General features: G+C 44.2%; 1 protein-coding gene across 2 annotated transcripts in view; it reads right to left on the bottom strand.

Moving 5' to 3' along the window:
• Nucleotides 1–25,246, bottom strand: part of UNC5C (unc-5 netrin receptor C) — a 245,796-nt gene extending 220,550 nt beyond the window's left edge. For both annotated transcript variants that reach the window (XM_029076389.2, XM_029076390.2), the window contains exon 1: nt 25,012–25,246. In XM_029076389.2, the coding sequence (XP_028932222.1) occupies nt 25,012–25,135 (124 nt within the window). In that variant the 5' untranslated portion in view covers nt 25,136–25,246. The remainder of the gene's footprint in view (nt 1–25,011) is intronic.
• Between the last annotated feature and the right edge of the window lie 1,846 nt (nt 25,247–27,092).

Genomic DNA, 27,092 nt, shown 5'->3' with positions numbered 1-27,092 from the left:
CAAATGCAGTCCCTGTCATTAATTATCACTTAGATTTGGAGAAAAATGTGGATGAGAAAATGTAGGTAAAAGAGTGGCAAGATGCTACAAAAGACCTTTCAGATTGTTTCCATCCAGACTCATACTGATGCCACCTCAAATTTTAAGAGGAAAGTGTAAAAAATGATGCAATTCCTTTGTAGCACATTATTTAGTTACTACAAAAGCACTCCAGGTACAAAAAGGCAGCAAACCATTTCTTTACTTACTGTGCCTTTATTCCCCTCTGCAAAGTTCACTTTCTTCTCCTAAAATACAAAGTTGTATCTGCACTTCTATAAATATAGTTGTGAATACCCCACTACGGAAGGAATCAATCCTGCTTTGTGATAATAAATTCTGTTACATCTCTTCAGGGTTTCATCTTGAAATAATAAATGAATTTTTTTTTTTAACAATTTCTCTCATCACTTTTAAATCTGAATGCAGAAAAAACAGATATCGGTTCTTTTGGCAAGACTTTAAATGGGTGTCTACTACATGAGAGATAAACATATCCAGAAAAAGGAGAGAAAAAACACATCTCAACATGTAAAAGCATACTTACATGTGTACAGGCTTGAGAAATCATTCATCTCTAAAAATATTCGTTACACGCTTACTATACAAATCACTGGGGTAGATACAAGATAATCAGACCAGACCTGGTCCCTGTTCCACAAGCAGCTCAGAAAGCGTGGTACTGAATCCACATTTTACAGATGAGGAAACTGAGGCACAGAGAAGTTGAGTGATTTACCCAAGGGCACCAAGCACATAAGTGGCAGAGCCAGGATTAAAACTCAATCTTATGCTCATTCCACTAGGCCAGGCTACTAACTCTTTGGTGAACAACTTATTTTTACCAAATTAAGTGCCAAAGAAGCTGTCAAAGTACTTACATATGGACGATAAATAATAATGATGGCATTTGTTAAGCACATACTAAGTTCCAGACACTGTACTAAGCGCTGGGGTGGATACAAGCAAATCAAATTGGACACAGTCCTTGTCCCATGCGGGGCTCACAGCTTCAAACCCCATTTTACAGATGAGCTAATTGAGGCATAAAGATGAGAAATGACTTACCCCAGGTCATCCAACAGACAAGGGGCAGAGCCAAGATTAGAACTCTTGACCATCTGCCTTCCAGGCCTGTGCTGTATCCACTACACCATGCTGCTTCTCTTTTAGACATCACTCCATGAAAGTCCACTTTCTGTTCTACTTAAATCATCTCATTTGAACAGAAGTTTTGGTTTCCTCCGTGAACGAGACATGTACATGCCGATGAGGCAGAGGGACCTACTGGTTTTATAAGCAGATACTTCTGTAAGTGGCTAACAATTCAGAACAAAAGAGATTAAGAGATGCTGAGCAGGATCACCACACCTTCTCCCAGTTAACAATCTCAATGAGCTAAGTGGTGGAGTAGCCACAGAACAAACCTGATTGAACCTATTCCCTATCCCAAGTGGGGTTCACAGTCTAAAATGGAGGGAGAATGGGTATTTAATTCAAAATTTACAGATGAGGAAACTGAGAAACAGAGGGATTAAGTGACCGGCTCAAGACCTGAGACCAAGCAAGCCACGGGCTTCCTTTGGGTGGATCTTGGATATGTACCCTTTGGACACAAAAATAATAACTGTGGTATTTGTTAAGTGTTTACTATGTTCCAGGCACTACACTTAGGACTGGGATGTACACAGGCAAAATCAGGTTGGAGACAGTCCCTGTCCCACATGGGGCTCGCAGTCTTCCCCATTTTACAGATGGGGGAACTGAGGTCCAGAGAAGTGAAACAACTTGCCCAAGGTCACACAGCTGCAAGTGGCAGAGCTGGGATTAGAACCCAAGTCCTTCTAGCTCCCAGGACTGTGCTTCTATCCAGTATCCACTTCTATCTATTCTTCTTCTGCCAGTCTTACTACCCCTACCATCTAAGCAAAGGACAGCAAACACAACAGATCATGCAAAAATCACATCAGAAAGAGGTAAAACACTGAAAATGTTTATCTGACTTTCCACAGCAGACTCTGAAACCCTCCGCACCTTCCTCACCCCCTGCCCAGACAGGGCCTAAATTCCTGCCCTTGAAATTATTTTTGGTCCCAATTAGCTGAGTGTACCAAGTCAAGTGAGACTGAAGTTCATTTGAATTTACTAACACTGATCTTTTCCTTGGCATTTTTGAGAACTGGCCTATTCTGGTGAATTTCCAGAATAAATCTTGCATCTTCCTTTTAAGTGGGTCAAGATCTTGACATACTACTATTGTGAGAGCAGAAGGCGTTTCTGGCGAAGCCCAGGGAATGATGAACTTTTTAACTTGTTTCCGTAGAGATAAATAGATGGTGAGCATTAGGCAGGAAAACAAAGATTTCCAAAAAGAAAAAGCCCTCTGCTAAGCACATTTTCAAGCAAATGGGGTCATAGAGATACATCATGTCTTCTCTCTCTGGTAAGACTAAGAGGCACTCTGTTCACTTATGTAGCATTTACACACCACAGTTTGCCTTTTTTCCTTTTGCTTCCATTTAAGGATTCAAAACCCTACCAAGGTTAACAACTCAGGCTTGTAAGATATCTACAGATTTCATTAATGTCTTCTAAAAGAGGATCAATATAATTCCTGCTCACTAATATAAAAACTTGCAGGGAAAAATGTGAATCAATCAACATCATTAAAACTTTGCTGAGAGCACCAGTAAACAGATTTTGCCTACTTACTTCTAAAAAAGGAGGTTTTTTGAAAGCTTGAATGTGAATTTCTTTCTACATTTGTGGAATAATCAAAATTTTTTTTATTATAAATGCTTTCTAGCCGTAGGACTTATTGTTCTTTAGAGATGTGACTTTTTTGGGACGTGAAAGCAGAAGTTCCTGATGAAAAGTGGCATTCTTCACATAGCAGTTCGGCTGAAGGATCCTGAAAGATGAAACTGCCAGCATTCTCTGACCTTGAGAAAATGCTGAACTCTTTGTAAAACTACTGATCAGACTCTCTGAATAAGGCCAAACATGTGTCTAGCACTCAGCAATGCTAAATGATAATGGAACTCACAAAAAAATGAAAGTTTCCCATCAGCATGTTCCACTGACCTCTCCCCATTTCCCCAGCTAATTTTAAATCCTCATAGGAGAACAGATTTAATCAGTTCCCAGAGGAAAAAAATCCAACGTGGAGACAAAACAGTGGTTGCTCTTGGTTATGTCCACTTAAACCAAAGGGACACAAGCGGAGTCCAGTAGAACGGCTAAAGAGGTGGGAGCTTGGAGACCTTCAAGTCACACCTCTACCCCTTGCTCTGTGTGTGACCCTGGGGAAAAAAAATCAACGTCTCTGTGCCTCAGTTTCGTCACCTGTAAAATGAGGTTACATTTACCTGTTTTCCAGCCTAGGCCGTGAGCCCGACCATGTCCAAGCTGATTCTCTTGTATCTACGCTGGTGTTTGGCACTTCATAAGTGCTTAACCAATGCCACCATTATTCTATTATCGTGCTTGAGAACTGTTTCTGTCCTAAATCCCCAAGAGAAGAAAAAGAAAATTCAAATTGAGGTTTGAGTAATTCACTTGTGTGAGTCAAACATTTTATGAGAACTGAACACTCTTTTGTTGAGAAGCGTATTTAGCAATGAACACTCTAGTCGATTTTATAACACTGCCGTGTTAAAGGTTTCCCTCCCCCACCCCCAAAGAGACTACCACTGCTAATTTGGGTTCTCACACACCAATCCGGGTTTTGAAATCATCTAACACACTGTCCAATTGAGAACTATATCACTGCATTATAAAAGGAAGCTCTTGGGATGACAAAGTCATCTGCCTCCTCTTCTCATTTCCAAAGAAACATTCCTTAACCCTTGCAATTACCCTGGGTTGGTTTAGTAGCTGTCTTTAAGGGTGGTCTGACAGTTCCAAAACCTTTCCTCCAGCAATATTTGTGTCTTCAAACATCTCTCTGGCATTCCCTTATGGGCACCTGGTGAGAATAATTACAGATCTCTCCCCCAGCCATGACTTCTGTTTTATGTCACGGCAAGGTTCAGTCTATTTGATTACAAACAACGACCAGTAAAGGACATTGCACAACTCCCTCTTGGTAATTATTCAGGGCAAGTTGGGTTTGTGTTTACTGATGTCTCAACAAAAAAGAACAGTTACTTTATAATCTTCTCTTCATTGGCTAGAGAAGTATAATCCATAACCATCTGGATACCTTAAAAAGGGCTTCATGCTATATTTACTTCACTAGGGCTGCAGGAAGATCTATTATGCTACACAATTTCCAATGTAATTTTTCAGGTATAGGATCAAATGTCTCCAGACCAAAGGAAATGAATTCCTACTTCAATTTTTCAGCTACTTGGCAATTAAAGCCAAATGAATTGCACATGAAAAATGCTGGAATCTTTCTGTTTAGAAGTAGATGCTTTTGGCATATATCGGAGGTAGTTGAGTGCTTACTGTGTCAAACGATTGTATTTATCGAGCACTTGTCTGCAGAGCACTGTCCTGAGTGCTTGGGAGAGTCAATCAACACATTCCCTGCCCACAACGAGCTTATAGAGCATGGTTGTAAGTGCTTGGAAAATTATAATACAAGAACTCCCTGCCCTCATGGAGCTCCAGTCCACTGGGGATAAAGTCATTAAAATTGATTAGGGAAAGGAGAAAGAGTATAAGAGTAATTACCTAAGTAATGTGGGGCTGGGTGAGTATCAAAGTGCTTGAGGGATAATAATAGTAATTGATGGTATTTGTTAAGTGTGTTAAACACTGTTCTGAGCACCGGAGTAGATACAAACTAATCAGGTTGGACTCGGTTTCTATCCCACAAGGGGTTCACAGTCTTAAACCCCATTTTACAGCTGTCACTTCCCTTCTGTGCTTCAGTTACTTGCCCAAGGTCACAAAGCAGACAAGTGGCAGAGCTGGGAATGGAACACAAGGCTTTCGAATCTCCAGCTCACAGCCAAGTGCATAGCTCATTCAATCATATTTATTGAGCTCTTACTGTGTGCAACGCATTGTTCTTTGATCTTGGGAGAATTTGATACAACAACAAACAGAAACATTCCTTCCCACAATGAGCTCACAGTTTAGAGGGACTCCGAGGCAGATAGGGGAAATAAAAGTTTTAGACCCAGATGGTAAGGAGTTTCTGTTTGACGTGGAGCTGTTTGGGCAATGACTGGAGGTTTAAGTTTAAACATTTGATTGAATCATTTCACCAGGGAGAAAAATCAAAAGAATATTCAACAGCTGATAATCTAAGGTGGCGAGAGAGTAGGGATCCTATCTCCAAGTTAGATGAGAGGAAACTGAAGCACTTAACTGAAGAGAAGTTAAGTGACTTGCCCTAGGTCATACTGCTGGCAAGTGTCAGAGCCAAGTTTAGAACTCACGTCCCCTGTTGCTCTTTCTACTACTCATTCAATTGTATTTATTGAGCACTTACTGTGTGCAGAGCACTGTACTAAGTTCTTGGAGAGTACAATTCGGCAACAGATAGAGACAATCTCTAGGCCTAGGTCTCGCAGCTTCTATGATGGTATCATCAAGCAATGAATCTATTCATTGAGCATCTAATGTGTGCTGAGCACAGTTCAAAAGAGGCAAAAAGAGACAGATAGCCTCTATCCTCAAGTGATTTACACTCAAATGATTCAAATACAGGAAATAAGAAAAAGTCCAGGAAGTGTCATTTAGAGTCCCTGAAAAGCCTAGACATCAGAAAGCTAAAGATAGGGAGGAAGCAGCATGGTCTAGTGGAAAGAGCCCAGGCCTGGGTGCCCGAGGACCTGGGTTCTAATCCCAACTCTGCCAAATGCTTGCTGTGTGACCTTGGGCAAATCACTTCCCTTCTCCATACCTCAGTTCTCCCATTCTCCCTTTTACTTAGACTGTGAGCCCCATGCGGGACAGGGACTGTGTCCAACCTAATTAATCTGTAACTACCCCAACACTTAGAACAGTGTGTTTTACATTGTAGTGGTTTAACAAATACCATAAAAAACTCCTACCATAAGCTGCTCAGTGTTGGAGAGCCAAGCTCTGAGGCCAGTCTCATGGAGGGAAGTTATCACTTTCTCATCCATCCCAGGATCCTATCGGACCCAGGTTGGAAGGTCTGTCTGGTTAAGTCTTACTGCACATGGAAAGTGAGGCAATAGGTAGGCTTGACCTAGGAAGGAAATATGTATCTTATTATTATTGTTATTATTATGGACCCTCTGGGGGCAGAGATCTCAGTAAGAGAGGAGGGGGGTAGGGGGCCATCTCACTGCAAACTTCACGGGTGGTCTTAACCCTGCTAGTTGAATACAGGCAGAACCAAAACCCAAGTCTCCTGATTCTCACAGTAAGCACTCTTTCAGTAGTGCACTTTCCACTGGGCCAAGAACAGGGCAAATGTAAAGCCACAAGAAGTCAAAAGTCATCCTTGATAACCCTCTGCTGAGAGAGGGAGAGAGCTTCGGGGGCCTTTGGGCTAGTATTTTAACATGGCAAATATGAAAAGGTGACATTTCTTGACTCATTCTTTCGCAGCACAGTTTTTTCTACAACTTAAAGAAAATAAACAGAAGAAAAATATACGAACGGCAAACTTACTCACACCAAGAAATATCCTTGCCATTATTCAGAAGGCCTATTCCCAAGTTTCTGTCTTTTTTAACATTTAAGTTTGTTTTCCTGAGAGTAAACAGCTCTAGGCTCGGAGGGGTTAGAACTACAGTCTCTTTGTTTTAGGATTCATTATGGGTTTTTTTTGTTTTTTTGCACAAAATCTTCAAAGCATACTGCTAGGAGCTGACTGCTCTTTAAAGCTTAAAACTCAAATAAGCAGGCTAACTAGTCATTAAAGGCATTCTAAATTGTTTCTTCTGGTTCCCTCAAATAGAATAAGATCTTGTGAAGATAAGATGATATTTTCAAAACTATTTAGGGCCCAAGCCACTCCTGATTAGCTTTGGAATCCTTATTACCCTTCTGAAGGAGAAGATTGCCTACAGTTTGGCTGGCTGCTCACTATTTTCTTTCCAAAAGAGCAGAAAAAAAAGTTTTCCTTTTGCTCACACACTCACAGGGGACCTAGCTTCTGCTGCTAGTGTGTGGATCTCTCCTGAGAAGCATGAAATTCAGAAGGCGAGTCAGCCCACCGCCTCTTACCCTGAAGCCCCCAAAAGCTCTGCTGAGCATGGTGAGTAGAGAAGCAGCATGGGCTACTAGATAGAGCACGGTCCTGGGAGTCAGAAGGATCTAGGTTCTAATCTACTTGTCTGCTGTGTGACCTTGGGCAAGTCACTTAACTTCTCTGCCCCTTAGTTACCTCAACTGCAAAATGGGGATTAAGACTGAGCGCCCTATGTAGAACAGGAACTGTGATCAATCTGATTAATTTGTATTTACCTTGGGGCTTAGAACAGTGTTTGACACATAGTAAGCACTATCATTAAAAAGTCGCTGCATCTTCACTCATCTTGGGCAGCTTTGTAATAATAGTAATAATATCTGTGCTATTTATTAAGTGTTATGTGGCAGGCACTGTACTAAGCACTGGAATGGACATGAGCAAATTGGGTTGGCCACAGTCCCTGTCCCACATGGGGCTCCCTGTCTTTATCCCCATTCTACAGAGCATGGAGAAGTGAAGCAACTTACCCAAGGTCACACAGCAGACAAGTGGGGGATCTGGGATTAGAACCCAGGTGCCTCTGACTCCTAGGCCCATGCTCTGTCCACTAGGCATTGCTGCCCCTGATGGCCCCTTGATTGTCCTTATTGAGCACTGACTGTTTGCACTCTCTGAAGCCAGTTGGGGTATCAAAATAGTGTAAGTAGACATGATCCTTGCCCTTAAAGGAGCTTAGAGTCTAGCCTTCTGGGCACTGCCCTCCTAGGTTCCAATTAGGCTCTTGTCAGCCTAAACCTTCTCCTCTCTCCACTTGGGCAGCATCAAGAAAACTCACCTAACTAGCCCTCATCAGGGACTCAACCGGGCACTCAAGTGAGCTGCTGGTTCCCTAGGCCTCCTGCTTCTGACCCAGCCTGAATTTCCCCACAAAAGGCCCTGGGCCCTCAATAATAATAATAATGTTGGTATTTGTTAAGCGCTTACTATGTGCAGAGCACTGTTCTAAGTGCTGGGGTAGATACAGGGTGATCAGGTTGTCCCACATGAGGCTCACAGTCTTAATCCCCATTTTACAGATGAGGTCACTGAGGCATAGAGAAGTTAAGTGACTTGCCCACAGTCACAGAGCTGATAAGTGGCAGAGCCAGGATTAGAACCCACGACCTCTGACTCCCAAGCCCGGGCTCTTTCCACTGAGCCACGCTGCTTCTCTATCAAAGTATTAATTGAGCGCTTACTAAAGGCAGAGCACTCTATGTACTTGGGAGAGTTCAACTCAAGAGAGTTGGAATGCACAATTCTTGCCCAGGAGGAGCTTACAGTCTAACCATGGGACTTATAGGGAGGAGAAGCTGCCACAGCTAGGAGGACTGAGGCCACAGTCCCTTCAGCTCCTCAACCCTTGGGCATCAATCATATTTAATAAGCACTTACTGTGTGCCGAGCACTGTACTAATCGCTTGGGGGAATACAATAGAACAGAGTTGGTAGATCCGGGCGCTGCCCACAACAAGCACCATGCCACTTGAGGAGCAGGATGACCTAGCTCAACGTTAGTGGGGAATGTGCCTGTTTATTGTTAGATGTACTCTCCCAAGTGCTTAGGACAGTGTTTTGCACACAGTAAGCTCTCAATAAATATGAGTGAATGAATAAAAGGAGGGCAACAGGACAAGGACTCAGGAAACCCAGGCTCTATGCCGGCTCTGCCCCCTTCCTCCTGGGTGACGTTCAACAAGCCATAACTTGTCTGGGCCTCAGTCTCCTCATCTGTAAAATGGGGTGGGGAGGTCAATATCTGTTCTTCCTTCCTCTTGGATTGGGAATCCCCAGTGGGTAAAAACTATACCAGATCTGATTATCCTGTCTCAAACCCATACTTGGCTCTTAGTGATTAATAAATGTCTTTTCTACCCACAATCACCATTTTTTGGCATTACTGATTCTTGCTGCCGGGAAGATCCGCTGAAGTGTTCAGGAAATACTTGTCCTTTATTGGCCCAGGGCTGCAGAACGTTGCACACCTTCAGCCTGTGAGACCCTGGGGAAAGGACGGTACCTGATCTGATAACTATGTATCTACCTCAGTGCTTTGCACACAGTAAATGCTTAACAGATATCACAATTATTAACTACAAGGGAATGTATTTCCTGAAGGACTTAAAACAGTGACCACACAACCTTTAATGGGAAGATTTTATGGTGCGGTAAAAGTTTATGTTGCTGTAGTAGAAAGCACCTCCCCACCCCCCGAGCATAGAGACCATGTCTAATTCCCACCTGTGTATCCTTTCCAAGGCACTCAGTACAGTGCTCTGCATATGGTAAACTCTTAGTAAATATTATTACTAGTATTAGTACTAAGGGCACACTGAATGCAATGCATTGCACTCAGCATTTGAGAAAGTACAAAGAAGCACAAAACACATTTCTTACCCATACGGAGCTTATACTCTGAGGGAAGAGAGACAAAAATATTTACACACAGTGGAATCAGAATAAACAATGAATAGTCCATGATATACATAGAAAAATATATATGGGGACCCACAAATATACGCCGTAAGCACAAATACTGAGGATAGGTATCAATAAATAAGTGCTAAAGGTGGCTGTTGGTTAAATTCTAGCTGGGGTGTTGGCAGATCTCAGAATATTAATCATATCACTAGATGATGGGTGACACAAGCTGGATAAAATATAGATGAGTTGAAAGGTAAATTATTAAAGAATACATTTTTGGAAAAAAAAAGCATACAAGCAGGCTGTTTCTCAAGTAAATTGGAGTTTTCAGAAGCGACAAACCTTTGAAAGACGAAAGTATATTTGCATTTCAGGGTGACTTTGTCTAATAATGAAACTCTTCCAACTCCAATCTGTGTAGAATCATCTTGTTAGCTCCAATTTCATAATTCTCCCTGTTCATAAATGGCACAGATTTATGGAGTGGCTGCATACAATAATCTTTTTAAGTCTTGTAATAGAATTAGGTTTTGCACAATAGACAAGGAAAAACATCTGGAAAAAGTTGCTTTCATTTTATGCTTTTATTCTCCAAAACCTAAAGTGGGTTTCAAACTAAAACTCCAGACACCCAGGGTTGAACTGAGAAATATTTCCATCTGGTATGAATGTTTGAATTGAACACACTCAAGATTAGATTATTCCGTCAGCATACAATATGTTGGTAAATAAGATTTTGTTTGGTAATCTAATTGTGTAAACAGTGTCCAAGTAAGCTCAGGATCCATTAGGAACGAGAGTTTACAGAACAGATGGAGCCAAACCTAAACAATTAATGGCAGGGAACAGGAATTTTCAGTTTCATTAGAAGTTTCCTTGTGAAAATCCGTTAACATGTGTAAAACACTATTTTCAATTGTGAGCCCTCGCTGTAATGCAATATTATGTTTAAATACTTGTTTCCAGAAAAAGGGCAGATAATTAAATTTTCTCCCATTCTACCATGGTGAACTAATGTAATTTAAAAATAAAAGAAAGTAAAAAAAACAGCACTCCAAACCCAGAGAACTATATGTAATTCATTGAAATGGAAAGACCTGCAGAAAAATGTGTTAAGCATTTAAGTGACCATTGGGGACCTTTTGCACGAAATAAACCTATTTGGGTCAAATCTGAAAGAATGATTCTCTACTTGGTGATACTTGTTTAAGGTTTCCCTAATGGACACATAATAGAAAAGGGGTAGAGTGGAGGTGAGAAAGAGCAATACTTCATGGTCCTAGTTCCAGCATGACATTAAGTGATTAATTACTGCTCTCCTCCCATTAGTTTACTCTGCAACCCTAAATCAGACTCTACAATAGTATAATCCAATTCTCTATCTGCTTTCACTGACCTTTTAAATAACCAACAATAAAAAATGTAGCTTGCCAATATAATTTGGAAACAAAGCCACTAGCATTGTAATTTCTACGGTCTCAATTTTTTTAAATAGTATTTGTTGAGCACTTATGTGTAAAGTTCTAACAACTGGGTAGATAAAAATCCATCAGGTTGGACACAGTCCCTGACCCTCATGGGGCTCACAGCCTAATTAAGGGGAAGAAAAGGTTCTTGATCCCCATTTAACAGTTGAGGAAACTGAGGCACAGAGAAGGTCAGTGACTTGCCCAAGATCACACAGTAGGCAAGTGGTGGAGCCGGGATTAGAACTCAGGTCTTCCGACTCCCAGGCCCATGCTCTTTCCACTAGATCATACTGCCTTGATGCTATAGTGCCACAAAGGGCATATATGGAAAAAGAAGTAAAATGTACCTGGAAAGGGGCCCCAGTTTCGGGTGGGATAATCTGGATTGTGTTCTCCAACTCAAATAATCTCAGGGCATATTTATTGACCTATCACTTTCAGAAGTTGTTTTGGTAGAGCTAGTGAACTGCTCTAACTTCATTAGCCAGGCTTACTCCATATACAATCTAAACCCACACAAATAAACACTTTAGAAGCAAGCAGGCTCTCAAAGAATTGTCCTTGAATAGGAACTGAACCCCCACCGCCCCCACCTCCCCCCAAAAAATTTAAAAATCTCCAAAATTGTTTTTTGTTGGAATCGATATGCCTACCAAGCTAAAGGAAATACTACCTTGGGTACTTCACGGGAGCTTCCGTTTACTGAAACACGTTGATTTAACATTCCCCATATGATCTTTCTTTAAGGTTACCTTTTCCAAACCTCATTCCTGTTTTTAATTATTTCTCCTTATTATAACCAGATGGCCACTCTGGTTACATTTCAAATCTCAGGCTGCTTTAGTGGGGACTCGAGCTACTCCTATCAGATGACATTGCCTTTAATGTCCACAGTTGAGAAAAATTTCAGAACAGCTATTGCTGCCTTATATGAAAAAAATTCCAACATCCACTTAGCTGACATAGCATCAGCTGGTGTTTAAACTGGGCTTAGCTAATGGATTTTTAATGCCAGGAGGGTTATGTGCAGTTACTGGCTATTAGCAGGGATGGCTACTTTCTATAAAAATCACTTTTCCTCAAGTGTGTTGTTTGAACATTCCTCTCCTGATTTAGTGACTGTCACTGAATGCAAAACAAACCCAAGATTCTGGAATCCACTGTTATCTTTAAAACTCACTTATTAGCCTTATGTCAGCATCCTACAGGCACGTTTCAACATTTGGGCTGGTAATAGTAAGACTTTGAGAGGCAAACAAAGAGGCAAGTCCCACTTTAAAATCCAAGCGCTAATCTTTCATAGTGCAAGCCCTCCTCCTCCCCACCACTAATCAAGGAACACTAGCTGCTTGATGGGCCAGGAGGCTGCAGAGTAAAAGCAGCTTTCAGGCATCTACAGTTTCCGAAGTCCAAACAATCCCTGTTAGCTCCTGAGGTTTTCTCTTTTCCTTAGCCCGCAAGAGGAAGTGGGTTTAGGGCTCCGTGGAATCATCGGGCTTCGCCTACCTGTGGCGGTAAGCCAAGATTCCAGCAAAACGCACGCCTGCATCCAAGTGGAATTCTGCCCACCAGGGTTTTGCTTGAATAACCAAACGTAGGTGAATGTGTCTCTGTCTCTATCTCTCTCTTTCCCCCCTGCCCCTTTAGCTAGAGAGGGATGGGTCAAAAGCTCTCACAAATCCCCTTTGTTCAGCTGCACTTTTCAGGCCCAGCTAACACCCCCTTTTGGACACACCTCCCTTAATTTACTTAATTAAGGACCAAAAATAAATATATCGAAGGAAAGCCTGGGTTTGGCCATCTGTGGGACTAATGGGGAAATCAAGAACTCCCGAGGAAAAAATATATATTAGTGTGCTTGAGCAAAAGGTTAATGAAACAAGTCTAATCCTACTTTGTTGGTCAGAGAGGATTATCATTTTCACTTTATTATTATATTATCATTCTTACCATTACCACCATTATTGTTTGCATCATTACACCTAACATTTATTATGAGTCTCTAACATGTTCCCCTGGGTGTTTCAACCCACTGAAAACTTGCAGGAATAGTAGGAGTAGCAGCAGCATTTTTTGAGCACCCATGTGGTGCAGTGCAACATACTAGATGCTTGGGAAGTACAGAATAAAGAAATGACATGTTCTCTGCCCACAGGAGGCTTACACTAACAGCGGATACTAAAATATTTATAACTAGAGTCATAAAAAAAACCAAAGAGGTATATAAACATGAGGATAGAGGAGGATCTAAATAAGTTTGAAGGTGCTAGAGTTGGTAGGACTCATTTCTCTAGCCATGGACAATTAGTTACACATCCATTCAATCAATGGTATTTATTGAGCACTTGCTGTGTGCAAAGCACTGCATTAAGTGTTTGGGAGAGTATAATATAATAGAGTTGGTAGATAAGATCCCTGCCCCAAAGGAGCTTACAGTCAATAGGCAGAACAACAAGTTTTCTCTTCTTATTTTGGACAGGGAAAAAAAAAGGGAGATTGAGGATTATAGTTTATTGAACACTTACTGCTTGGGAGAGACTTGTACTAAACACTTGGAAAAATAGAGTGAAGTTGGTAAAAGAGGATCCCTGTCCACAAGGAGCTCAAAGTCAAAGGAAGCAGCGTGGCTCAGTGGAAAGAGCCCGGGCTTGAGAGTCAGAGGTGATGAGTTCGAATCCTGGCTATACCACTTGTCAGCTGTGTGACTATGGACATGTTACTTAACTTTTCTGGGCCTCAGTGACTTCATCTGTAAAATGGGGATTAAGACTGTAAACCTCACATGGGACAACCTGATTACCCTGTATCTACCCCAGCACTTAGAACAATGCTCTGCACATAAGTGCTTAACAAATACCAACATTATAATTATTAGAGAGAGGTGGAGACATCAAAATAAATTACAGATGGGGAATATGGTAGAAAATCAGCTAAAGTATGCAAGAGCTGTGGGACTGGAGTGGGTATCGAAGTGCTTAAGGGAGATTCGGCCCAAGTGCACAGGTGAGACAGAAGAGAAGGTGAATATGATGGGAAAATGAGGGTCTAATCAGGGAAGGTCATTTGGAGGAGATATTATTTTAGTAGGGCTTTGAAGATGGGGAGAATGGTGGTATATTGGCTATGAAGGGGTATAGAATTTCAGGTCAGAGGGAGGATGTGGGCAAGGGGTTGGTGGCAAGATAGGTGAGATGGTGGTACAGTGAGTAGGTTGGCATTAGACAAGAAGTGTGCAGGCTGGGTTGTAGTAGATAAGAGGGATAAGGTAGGAAAGAGAAAGTTAATTGAGTGTCTAAAAGCCAATGGTAAGGAGTTTCTGTTTGATGTGGAGGTGGATTTGACAATCAATGGATGTTTTTATGAAGTGGGAAGATGTGGACTGGTCGGTTTTTGAGAAAATAATCCAGGGAGCAGAGTGAGGTCTAGATGGTAGCGGGGAGAGACAGAAGTCAGAGAGGCCAGTACTGATTCAAGGCGGGATAGTACAAATACTTGGATCAGCGTGGTAACAGTTTGAAGGAGAGGGGGAATTTCTAGATATGCTGTGAAGATAGAACTGAGAGGATTTGGTGACAAACTGAATATTCAGGTTGAATGAGAGAGATGAGTCAAGGAAAATGCCAAGGCTACGGTCTTGAGACAGGGAAGATGGAGGTGCTGTTTAACTCCAGTCTCTATCCTGACCTCAAAGAAGAAAGCCCTTCCTAGAAAAGGACAGAAATTAATGTGAGAACCACTTTGCATCTCAATTCCGGGCAAAGAGCTGCAAGAGCAACCTCAAGTGTGGTCTAGTAGAAAGAGTACAGGTTTGGGTGTCAGAGGACCCGAGTTCTAATCTTGGCTCTGGCGCTTGCCTGCTGTGTGACCTTGGACAAATTGTTTCTCTGTGCCTCAGCTAACTCATCTAAAAATGGGGATCAAGTCTGAGCTGTCTCCCCCTTTTAGACTCTGAGGTCATTGCTGGGCAGGGATTGTCTTTATCTGTTGCCTGAATTGTACAATCCAAGCGCTTAGTACAGTGCTCTGCACACAGCTAGCTCTCAATAAATATGATTGAATGAATGACATGGACTGTGTCCAATGTGATTACCTTGTATCAACCTTGGAGCTTAGAACAGTGCCTGGCACCTTGTAAGTGCTTAAATGCCAATGATTTATTATTTGGTACAAGAGCCACAAGAACCCACCCCTAAATTTTACACTTTTCTTCTCCCTTCAGCATCAGAGCTGGTTCATCAATGTTATTTATTGAGCACCTACAGTGCACAGACCACTGTACTAAGCTCTATGGAGCATGCAATAGAGTTGGTAGAAACCATCCCTGCCTTCAAGGAACTTAAACGTTCACATGACAAATTCATTACAAAAAATGTCATTTTCCTGGCATTTTGCTATCCTAAGTGTAAATACCTTCGTTGTGTAAGGAGAGCACAGTTATCCTCCATTCTGGCAAACCAAATGATTATCTTGGGTTCTAAACATACTGGTTTAGTCCTCTACCTTAGGCTTGAGAGATAAACCATGTAATTTAAATGATTAATAATAATAATAATGATGATGATGGTATTTGTTAAGTGCTTACTTTGTGCCAGGCACTGTACTAAGTGCTGGGATGGATACAATCAAATCGAGTTGGACACAGTCCCTGTGCCTTGTGGGTCTCACAGTCTCAATTCCCATTTTACAGCTGAGGCACAGAGGAGTGAAGTGACTTGCCCAAGGTCACACAGCAGACAAGCGGAGGACCTGGGATTAGAACCCATGACCTTCTGACTCCCAGGCTTGTGCTCTCTCCACTACGTCATGCTGCTTCTCAATTCAACAGAGTTGTTGGAAGAAAGACATTCATTCACCCCTTCCATCTCTGGGAGTGGGAATTCTTCCTTGGGAATCTTTTTGGATTATTTCAGGATGACAGATCATCTTCTGCTTAAAAGCAAGGACCAAAAGCAATCTCTCGAGTCGCTTACCCATTTATACCATGCTCCAAAACGGCGACAGATGAAGTGTGTTCTGCAGGATCCCCGAAAGGTTAGTTCCATGTTTTCTCTGACATGACTGATGAAATCCTAGATTTCTCAAGCAATCACATCCTGGCCCACGGGAACCCAGAAAACCCAAGCACTGCCTATTCTCAGAGGATGCACTGCTAATACAAATTACTTAACATTTCCCCCTATCACTCACCAGGAGACTCAGAAATAAAGCCCCTTTACTCCAGTTCACTGCTGAGGCATCACTATATATGAAACATTACTGCTCAATTCAGCCCAAATGGCAGAACATTCTGAATCTCCAAGCCCCAAATCTTGGCTCGAGATAAACACTTAACCAAAAGCAACACAAAACCAACCTAGCTGCCTACACATGTCAATCACCTAGATAACTCAGGCCCCAATTCACTGAGCCCTTACTCATCTAAATGAACCAGTTTTTGAACATGATACCCAGATTATTCAAACTAAAAGTGCATTTTAGGGCTTCAATTCCCTGGGTAGTTTGTACATGCAGATTCGGCTTATTGATCAATGGGATTTATTGAGGACTTACTATGTTTAGAGTACTGTATTAAGTGCTTGGGAGAGTACAATACAGCAGAATTAGCAGACATGTTCCCAGCCCAAAACGAGCTCGAAGTCTAGAGGGGATTATCGATCAATTGTATAAACTGAGCACTTACTATGTGCAGAGCAATGAACTGAGTGATTTTGGCTATGTCTCCAAGAATAATAATAATAATAATAATGGTATTTGTTAAGCGTTTACAAAGTGCTAAGCACTGTGGTAGATACAGGGTAATCAGACTGTCCCACATGGGGTTCACATTTTTTAATCCCCATTTTTACAGATGAGGTAACAGGCATAGAGAAGTTAAGTGACTTGCCCAAGGTCACATAGCAGACAAGTTAGAAATTAGAAATACGATCTCTGACTCCCAAGCCTGTGCTCTTTCCCCTAAGCCACACTGCTTCTCTACTTGAATGTGTACTAACCAGAGCTGGCAGCCACTCAGCTCTGGAAAAATAAAAAGTCCTGGAGCCACTGAAATAAATATTCACCAAACAGCCTAAAAAGTTGGAAGACATACATTTTTGGTGGATCCTACAGCTTGAAAGGCAAGGCGACCCACTTCAAGTGACGCCGGCCTGTCTCTAAAATTTCGGTTTAATATATGCAGGGGGCAAATGGGCTATAATCAGACAGGATATTTTCCTGATGGGTTCTGGCACATTTTCTCTTTTCCATTATTTCCATTTTTAATTAATTCTTCCCCTCCCCTATTTTTAACTACTGCCACCAGGCTGACTGAAACTGATGGAAATTAAGTTGCCATTCAGATAACGGTGTCTTGTTCAAGGATCTGGCATGGTTCCCTTCGGATTGTCTGGTGGCTAACATTACATTGGAATCCTCAGGAGATGTCGGTCTTAGGGCTTGAGCCCATGGGGCACATGGAATAATCACTCATATGACTTGGATCCTTTCCTGCCCATAAAGGAGAAAGTGAACAGAGTCCGTGTTTCTATACAGCAGCCCACTGAATGTTACTAATTAATAATCGTGGCACTTGATAAGAACTTATGTGCCAAAAACTGTACCAAACATGAGGATAAATACATCATCAGGTGAGAAGCAGAATGGCCTAGTGGAAAAAGCACAGGCCCGGGAGTCGGAGGATGTGGGTTATTAGTGGCAACTTGTCTGCTGTGTAACTTTGAACAAGTTACATAACTTCTCTGGGCCTCATTTTTCTCATCTGCAACATAGGGATTCAATACTTATTCCTCCCCACCGCCCCCCAACTTATTTGGTGAGGATCCACGTGGGATAGGGACTGGATCAGACATGATTAGTTTTTATCTACTGCCACCCTCAGAACAGTGCTTGGCACATATAAGATCTTAAATACCACAATTGCTAATTATCTGTCTGCTACTGGGAAGATGGCTGTGGTAGACTAGACCGAGTCTGCTGACTTTTCCTCCTCACACTTGATCCCCAGGTTTATCCTTTGAAAGGTAGTAGTGCATCATCCTTCCAAGGAGACTCTAAAGGCAAAAAGGCTCATGAGAATGACAGGCATCATAATTACTGTTTTGGCAATGAGGAAGCTAAGTAGACCCCCTCGACTGGGTGGCTGCAATGTGGATGCTTGGGAAATGAAAGAATGTATCTCTTTGCTCAAGAAAAAACGGTAGCAGTACTTTGTCAAAGTTCAATTCAAACCAACCTAGGAGAAGTGGTGTGGCCTAATGGACAGAGTGCAGGACTGGGAGTCACTAGGACCTGCGTCCTAATCCCAGTTCTGCCACTTGTCTGCTGTGTGACCTTGAGCAAGTCACTGCACTTCTTTGGGCCTCAGCTCCCTCATCTGTAAAATGGGGATTAAGACTCTGAGCCCCATCTGTGCTCCACCTGATGAATGTGTATCTACCTCAGTGCTTAGTAGAATACCTGGATCATAACACTTAAATTTTAGGATAAAAACAAAACTATTTCACATTTAGAACTGAACTTTGGATACAATTATCAACATTTTGGGTGAAATGTTAACTATCCAAGATTCTTTAGCTAAATAAAATGAAATCAGCCTTTCTTGGAACAGCATAAATACTGAATTTGCAGCCATTAAATATAATTTTATAAATACAGCAAACAGTTGGGCCTGGTCCTAAATTATCTTATTAGACCCCCTCCTTTGAAGATTTGATTAGGTTCATTTACATTCTAGAATGCAAGAAACACACTTTTAGAAATATATTCAGTTTAGTGGAGAAAGCCTGGGAGTCAGAGGACCTGAGTTCTAATCCTGGCTCTTCCACTTGCCTGCTGTGTGAGCTTGGGCAAATAGACTTCACTTCTCTGTGCCAAAGCTTCCTCATCTGTAAAAATCGGGAATCAATACCTGTTCTCCCTCCTGCTTTGTCTATGAGGTCCGTATGGGTCAGGGACTGTCTGACCTGATTGTCTTGTTTGTATCTGCCGCACTGTGCTTAGGATGTTGCTTGGCACACAGTAAGCATTTAAATGCCACTATTATCATTACTAGCGCATTGAATATGAGCTCAGGCTACAAACTCTAATATTCATAATGTCCTACTAACATCTAGGCAGAATCATGAAGTTTCCTATTTTTAAAACTACTTTGCACTGACTTAAAATCAAAAGTACATGTGTCATAACTTCCATTTTCTAATAAGAGAAAGTAATTACATCTCTCTGAGAACAGAGCTCTCTTTTAGATCGACAATACGCATTAACTGCCACTCCTGTTTTCTAGAATGACTACAGAGGTCATCTTCCTGAGTTTTTGAAATGGGCACTTTTTGTACCAAGCATACTTTAGGTAAAGTATTCCACTGTGAAATGTGATTTTATTGTGAGGATACTATTTGTTTAGGAAGCATGTTGTCAAACACAGCCTTTCTGATCTTTCTAAAAAACCAGAGGGAAAAGATCAATCGTTCCTCATTGAAGCAGTGAATGGTTAAAAACCACTCTAGAAATCAACTAATATGGGAAACCTGCCTATGGGAAACCTACCAATCAGCTAGTAAAAAAAAAACCCTCAAACAGGTTACACCCTACGAGACCCTAAATTAACAGAGGAGACACACATGTTTATCTCTGCATTTTACTGCTTTCATAATTGGGGATTAAACTAGGTATGGAATTGATATGACAACATGATTAATGAGGTTGAAATCTTTATGCATGAACGTTTTCAAATAAATAAAGGACTTAACAAGACTGGTAACTTCGAGGTGAAAGTTGACTACTCAATTTCTTCAGTTAACATAATTATTATTGGCTCTAATATACAGAATAAAAATGTCTGACAGACCATCAGGCTAATTAAGTCTTCTCCCTGCCGGTCCCCTTCCTTGCTCACTCACACCACCTCCACGACTTTTACAATGAGATATAGTGGGGTATTTAATTACAAAGTGTTTTCCCCAAAGATTAGAATATTCACATGCTGTATTTCACTTTCTCATACCAAGCATTCTCGAACTGCTGTTAATGCTAATAAAAGAGGACCCTGTGTAGGGACAAATATCTGCCTGTGTGCTCATTTTTAAATTATAAGTTTAATTAAATGAGTACGGGGCCAACTTTAACACTCTGCTGTCTGAGAGTTTGTGAATGGGTCAAATGCCTAGTGAAAACACCTGGGAACTCCCACACCTTAACTTTCACCAGAAAGTGGCTCCTCCCTGCCGTCAATAGCACACAGCTAGAGAAATGACCACATTATAACTCTAGCAAAAACTGCATATGCAAAATTCACTGGTCCCCAGGAATAAACAGTAGCCATTTTGTATACCTCTGCATTTTCTCCCCTCCCTCACCCCTACAGCACTTATGTATACATCTGTAATTTATTTATATTCATGTCTCTCTTCCCCTATTAACTTTAGGCTCCTTGTGGGCAGGGAATATATCTACCAACTCGGTTATACTGTCCTCTCCCAAGTGCTTAGTCCAGTGTTTTGCACATGGTAAATGCTCAATAAATGTGATTGGTGGATATATTTAGGAAATATTTGTAATTGCAGTATTTATCAAGAACTTAAATTATGGACCAACAACTACGATAGATACATAATCAGATCAGGCAGATTCTTGTCCTAAGCAGGGCTCACAGTTTAAGCCGAAAGGGCAGGAATCTTACTCCATTTTACAGGCACGGAAAAATGAGGGACCGAGGTTAACTGACTTGTCCAAGGTGACACAGTAGGGGTGGGGTTAGAGACCAGGTCCCCCCCCACTCAAGTCCCTGCCCACTCCCCACCCTCCAGTATGGCATACAAAAGCGGGACAAGAGGAGAAAATAATTTGGCAGCTCCGGGCAATAAGGTAATCAAGGATGACAAAACAACAAGTTTAGTATGAACTCTAAAACAAAAAATATACAACTCCAGAGTGTGAGGAAATGGCTAACCATTATTCTATCAGTGGATTTATCTTTTACCAGGGAATGGGAAAATGTTTAAAATCGCTTAAGGCATCCACCCTCCACTTCAAAAGCTGAAAGAGAAGCAAAGGAAAGACCCTGGGTTGTTGTGAAGAGACAGTTTCGGAAGCAAGTGAAATTAGAACACTCCCCTGGCTGTGTCCTTTAGTCCAAAAAAGTCCTGTAAACATTAACACAGCCAAGTAAATCAGGATGGCAAAAGTGAATTGGGGAGATGGGTTTTATAGAGTGAGGTGAGGAATAAAGAGAGGCTTGGGAGTGTAGGCGTAAAATCAATCAATTTTTTAGAAGCACAAAGCAGAATGACAGTTCAGCAGTGGAAAGGATTTTCTCAACCGGAGCTGAGAAGGAAACTTCTCCCAAGCCCCCACTCAGCTACCATCTTCTCTGACGAAGGGTGGGGTTGAAACTGAGAGGTTTCCTCCCAGAGAAACATTTCAGTGAACTAGGAGGAGAAATGAAATGGGACAAAATAGAGAACAGGAATCGATCCCTCTCAGCCGCCTTTCTTGGGTTGTTCGGAAATAATCAACTGTTTATTGCATGTGCCAAGGGAAGAGTTTGCAAGCAGAGATTAAACAGGTCACTTTTTTTTTTTTTTGCTGCTTCTCCTTCCCTAGCAGCGCCCACCTGCTCCTTTCGAATCAGAAGATAGCCGGCGGAATATATACTTAACTCTTCTGGTCAGCAAACATGCTTTTATTGAACTTCTCTGAGTTGTTCTATCAACCGGCCAACCGTTTTTGAGTCCTTATGTTTGCAGACTACTGTACCAAGCGCTTGGGAGCATATAAAGTCAGTAGACACAATCCCTCTCATTTGCACCATCCAGAACATAAATCCATTCAACCGTATTTGAGCGCTTACTGTGTGCAAAACACCATACTAAGCACTTGGGAGAGTACAATGTAACAAACATATTCCCTCCCCACAACGAGCTTAGAGCAGTCTACGCAGGAAGAGAGACAATAATGTAAATAAATGACAGATATGTCCATAAGTGCTGTGGGGAGGGGGGATGAACAAAGGGAACAAGTCAGGGTGACACAAAAGGGAGTGGGGGAAGAGGAAAGAAGGGCTTAGTCAGGGAAGGGCTCTTGGAGGAGATGGGCCTTCAGTAAGGCTTTGAAGGCGGGGGAGAGAGTAAACATGGGAAATGGACTAAAGCCACAGAGAAAACTGCTGTGCGGGAAAATGCTAATTTAGAAAGCAAAAGGGTTGCTGCCCGTCTCTCCACTTCCCAATCTTTCTTCTGAAAACAACTCCCTCTGCTGTTCTAGCTTTGCTACTGACGTCTCAGAGGCGACAATCGACACGTGAATGTGCTAAAACCCAAAGTGCCAACCGGGACCTCTCCATCTCTCCTAAATCCCAACTTTCCAGGCTCCACCCAGTAACTGCCCCCCTGCAGACTTCTCCCCTCCTTTCCCAAAAGACATTTCCGAATCTCTTCAGACTCCTCTGCTTTCTTACAGGGCTTGGGAAGAGAAGGGACCACTTATTGGCAACATCTTGCTAAAAGCTACACAGACTCATTACTGTTTCCCAAAATACGACTCCACTTTCCTGGGGACTCTTCCCAAAAAATGAAGCATATCAGGTGGGTTGGAGAGATGGGAGCTAAGACAAAAAGCCCCCAGCTGGGACTGAAACAGGAAAGCGAGCCCTGTTCTGTTGCCCAATTGAAGGTAATGACTTGTTTCAGGAAGAATTCAGGCCTTCGCTCATTCTGACTAGCCAGACTCACTCTTAATCCTCCCTAGCAGAGTACTTTCAAGACCCTCCGATGGGCAAAAACTGCCAGAAACTAGAGCACCTGAAAGAGAGGCTCCTTGCTAGGACTCATGAATTAAAATGCCTCTCGTTTTCCTTTACTGTGCTCACATGCAGGATTCCGGGACACCCACGAACAAAAGCCCCTGCTTTCCACAGTCAACGTGTCATGAATGTCTAGGCTTCATCTGAAGGTTGAAACCCCCCCCCCACTCCTTTTTTTAAAAAAAATAAATAAAATACCACCTTTCTTCTTTCCCACTGTGAAATACAAGATTTTAAGCATTTCAGTGAGCCTCATTTAACTAGTAATGTATAGGATTCTCCAAGGAGAAGCTGATTTTCACCTTTGATCAAGTGGCAAAAACAACCCCCCCCCCAAAAAAAAACCCATCAGGGGATCCTCCCATCCAAAGAGGGGAAAGGGGTACTGGGGTGATCTTCAAAGTGTGAGTGATAAGTGGTCCAAAGCAGAGTGCTTAACAAGTGTCACAATTATTGTTATTCTTATTGTTGTTGCTATAAATTGTGGATGCATCACATCCAAAAAGCAGTCCCAGTCCCTAAACTGGGAGTAGGGGGTGAAAGGGGTGTCCAGCTAACAGTCACCTGGCCTGCTCTGATCTCTCTAGCAAACATTTACCGGAGAACTGATACTGATAGCAGCTGCAAAGAGGGGGTGGGCGTGGGGGGGGGAGTGTTTAAAGATGATCTAATCAATCAGTACAGCACTGAACTAGGCGCTTGGAGAGGACGTGAATTCCTTTCCTGATGTATCTCCTGAGCGGAGAAGGAGCTAATGGAAAGGACCAGTGTTGGATCGGTCAGGTTTCTCAGATTTGAGGACCGTAGTCAGGACTCGGTGGGGAAGAGAGGATGCCCCGGTAGGAGAGATGTCCGGCTGGAGGAGCTCGGTTCATCTCCCGCTTGGCAGGGAGAGGCGAACTCAATCAGTGGTATTTATTGAGCGCTTACTGTGCGCAGGACACTGTACTAAGCCTTTGGGGGAGTCCAATAACAGTCAGTTTAAAGAAACTCGGGGGATGACCGACCTGCCACTCTTCCTTCCCTCCCCCTTTCCTCGTCTAGGAATCCATTTATCCCCCCGTTTATCTTTATGGATCCCACTTTTTGCCCTAATGTGTCTTTTTTGCCTTTGCCTTTTGACCGGGCCAGGCTGGGACGAGCAGCCACTGTTCCTCACTGCGGGCTACTGTGCCACCCCGCAAACAACTATCCTCGCCTTGGGCCAGTCGTTCCCCGCAATACACAAACAGCACATACACACATCTAGACAAGGGCGCACACGGATACCCAAGCGCGCATTCACGGGCATCCAAATTGGCATCCACACAGACACACTTATTCAACTGGGAATTGGAGTGTGTTACCCCCAAATACAGAGACACACACACCTCACACTCGGAGGGCAGCCGAAGGAGGCTAAAACCCCCGCAAATCCCCAGCCGGACCCCCAGCCTGCCCATCCCCGGGCTAACCAGGGAAGGTGCCCCCTCTCCCCCCTCCAGCCCCTGGGAAGGACCGGTCAGCGACGGGTCCCCAGCCACGATTCCCCAAAGGGTCTGGGGTCCCCCTTTTCCTTCCTGGACAGGTGTGTCCCCCCCGACCCCCCCAGCTTTCCATCCGCAGAGCCCCCCAGGGCAACCAGGCTGGGTAGGGGGGTCCCCCTAGGCTGGGGGTCTCTGGCACCCTCAGGCAAGAGGACGTGGAGTCCTGCCACCCAGCTAAGACCGGGGGGGGGGCGAAAGCCAGGCTGCGGCTAGAAGGGCAAGCCCAGGACCCCCCTCTTTCCAACTCGGGGTGCATTTGCACCCCCTTTTTCATCTCCCCCCCCACATTTAATCCACTCGACTCCCAACTACTGTCCATTCCGGGTGGGCATCCGTCTGTACCCTCCGGCGTGCGCGCTTGGCTAAAGTGGCCCCGGGGCTGGCCACCCTCCCCTCCCAAAAAAAGGGTTCAGACCCACAACCCACACCCCAAGCTCCCCACCCCACACTCAGACCCAACCCACACCCAACCTCCCCGGAACAGGAGGGGCAGGGGTGGGAAGAGGGGAAAAGGGGAGGCTGGCACTGGGCACCCCCTTTGCCCTGCCCATCCGTCCCGGCCCCCACATCCCCCCCCGGGGGAGGGAGTCTTACCTGGAGCGGCGGAACCGGGGCTGCCCACCCCGAGCAGGGCGAGGGCAGGTAGCACGGCCATCTGCAGAACGTATCCCAGTCCCAGCCCGCAGCGGGCAGCCGTCCTGGGCAGACCCTTCCCCATGGCGGCCGGAGGGACCAGCCGGGACTGGCAGCTCGATGCCCCCCGCGGGAGCACTGCGGGGAGAGCACTGGGGGGGAGGGGGGCACCGAGGGCACCGCCAAGAGCAGGGGCGTCGTGGCAATCCCGAGCCAGTCCTCTTTGGGGGGTGGGGGGGCGGGCTCTCCAACGCAGGACTGCCCCCTCCTCTACACGTTGGGGCTGGGGGCTCCTCCTCCTGGAGACGGCTGGCTGGAGACAGAGACCCCCCACCCCCACCCCGCACAGCCTCCGCCCCCCTTGGGGCGGGGAGAAAAGAGGAGGAGGTGGGCACGTGGAAGACCACCACCCACCTCATCCCCCCACCCCCATCTCTCCAAACTCCCTCCTAAAGAGGACAGGACAATAATAATGATGGCATTTGTTAAGCGCTCACTATGTGCAAAGCACTCTTCCAAGCGCTGGGGTAGACACAAGGTAATGAGGATGCCCCCCTTGAGGGCTCACAGACTAAAAGGGGGCTGGTCCTTCTCTAGACCGGGGTGCAAAAGCCCCCCCCCCCCCAATCCCAGCTGGATGCTCCCACTGGATCTCTTTCCCCTCCTTTCCCGAGGATCGGGGAGAGACGGAGCGGAGAGCGCAGGGGCAGAGAGTGCGTGCCAGAGTGGAAGCACCAAGACGCGGCCCGTGGCGTGCGCGTAAATACGCACGTGGGAGGGAGAGGGGGCGAGCGTGGGACTGAGCCTGGAGGGAAAGGTGCGTGCAAGCGCATTTAGGCTGCGCAATTGTAAAAACGGGGAGGAGGGAGGGCACGAGGATGCGAGTGCATCAAGTAGAAGAGAGTGTGCATGGGGGCGGGGGGGTGTATTCTCTGTGTACTGCGCTGGGAGAGGGCCAGGCGCCCTCTTAGCCGGAGGAGCTGGGCTCTGGCCTGTCCTGCAGCTTTCCGGCGCCAGCTGACCAGCTGCAGACCTTGGTCCCATCCGCCTCTCTCCCTTCCTGCCATCGCAGTTTGTCTGGGGAGGGACGCGACCCTCCCCAATCTTTGTGTGTGTGTTTGTGAGAGTCTGTCTGTGATCGGGCAGGAGGGATCATCCCGTCTCCCGCCCTTAGGATCACAGAATTCCCCCCCGGGGGGAAAACTGTAGAACTGGATAAAAGGGAGAGCGCCCAGCTTCAGCTAAGTGCACAGGAGAGGAGGGGGGAGATAGAGACACGCAGAGAGACAGAGAGGAAGAGAGAGGGGAAGAAAGAAGAGAGAGTTGCCCTCAAGTGCCAATAATCAAACCAAATAATAATATGGTATTTCATTCATTCAGTCGTATTTGAGTGCTTACTGTGTGCAGAGCACTGTACTAAGCGCTTGGAAGGTACACTTTAGCAATAGAGACAATTTGTTAAGCACTTACTATGTGTCAAGCCTTGTTGGAAGCGCTGGGGAAGATCCTAGGTAATCAGGTTGTCCCACGTGGGGCTGTCTTAATCCCCATTCTTTACAGATGAGGTAAATGCATAGGGAAGTTAAGTGACTTGCCTAAGGTCACACGGAGTCCTTCAGGAGCCTTGGTCACTAGGTGGGTTTGCACTGGCCCAGCCTTGGGGGGGGGGGGTCTTACCTGTGAGGGACTCTTGCCTGTGTATGGAGCTGTCTAGACCCCCCCTGCTTGCCTGCTAATTCCATTGCATTGTACTCTCCCAAGTGCTTAGAACAGTGCTCTGCATATAGTGTTCAGTAAATACCACTGATTGATTAATTAGCCTAATGGAAACAACACAGATTTGGTAGCCAGAGGACCTGGATTCTAATCCCTGTTCTGCCACTTGTCTGCTGTGTGACCTTGGACAAGTCACTTTACTTCTCTGTGCCTCAATTTCCTCATATACCAAATGGGGATTAAATGCTACACGAGTGCTGTCTTGCAGGTTCTATTGATTTGGAAAAGACCTTGGAGAAGTTTCAATCTCTTAAGGGAGGAGAGAG

Source organism: Ornithorhynchus anatinus, chromosome 12 (assembly GCF_004115215.2).
Source record: "Ornithorhynchus anatinus isolate Pmale09 chromosome 12, mOrnAna1.pri.v4, whole genome shotgun sequence".
Classification (NCBI taxonomy): Eukaryota; Metazoa; Chordata; class Mammalia; order Monotremata; family Ornithorhynchidae; genus Ornithorhynchus; species Ornithorhynchus anatinus.
The sequence above is the reverse complement of the archived record's forward strand: the minus strand, read 5'-3'. Positions and strand labels throughout refer to the sequence as shown.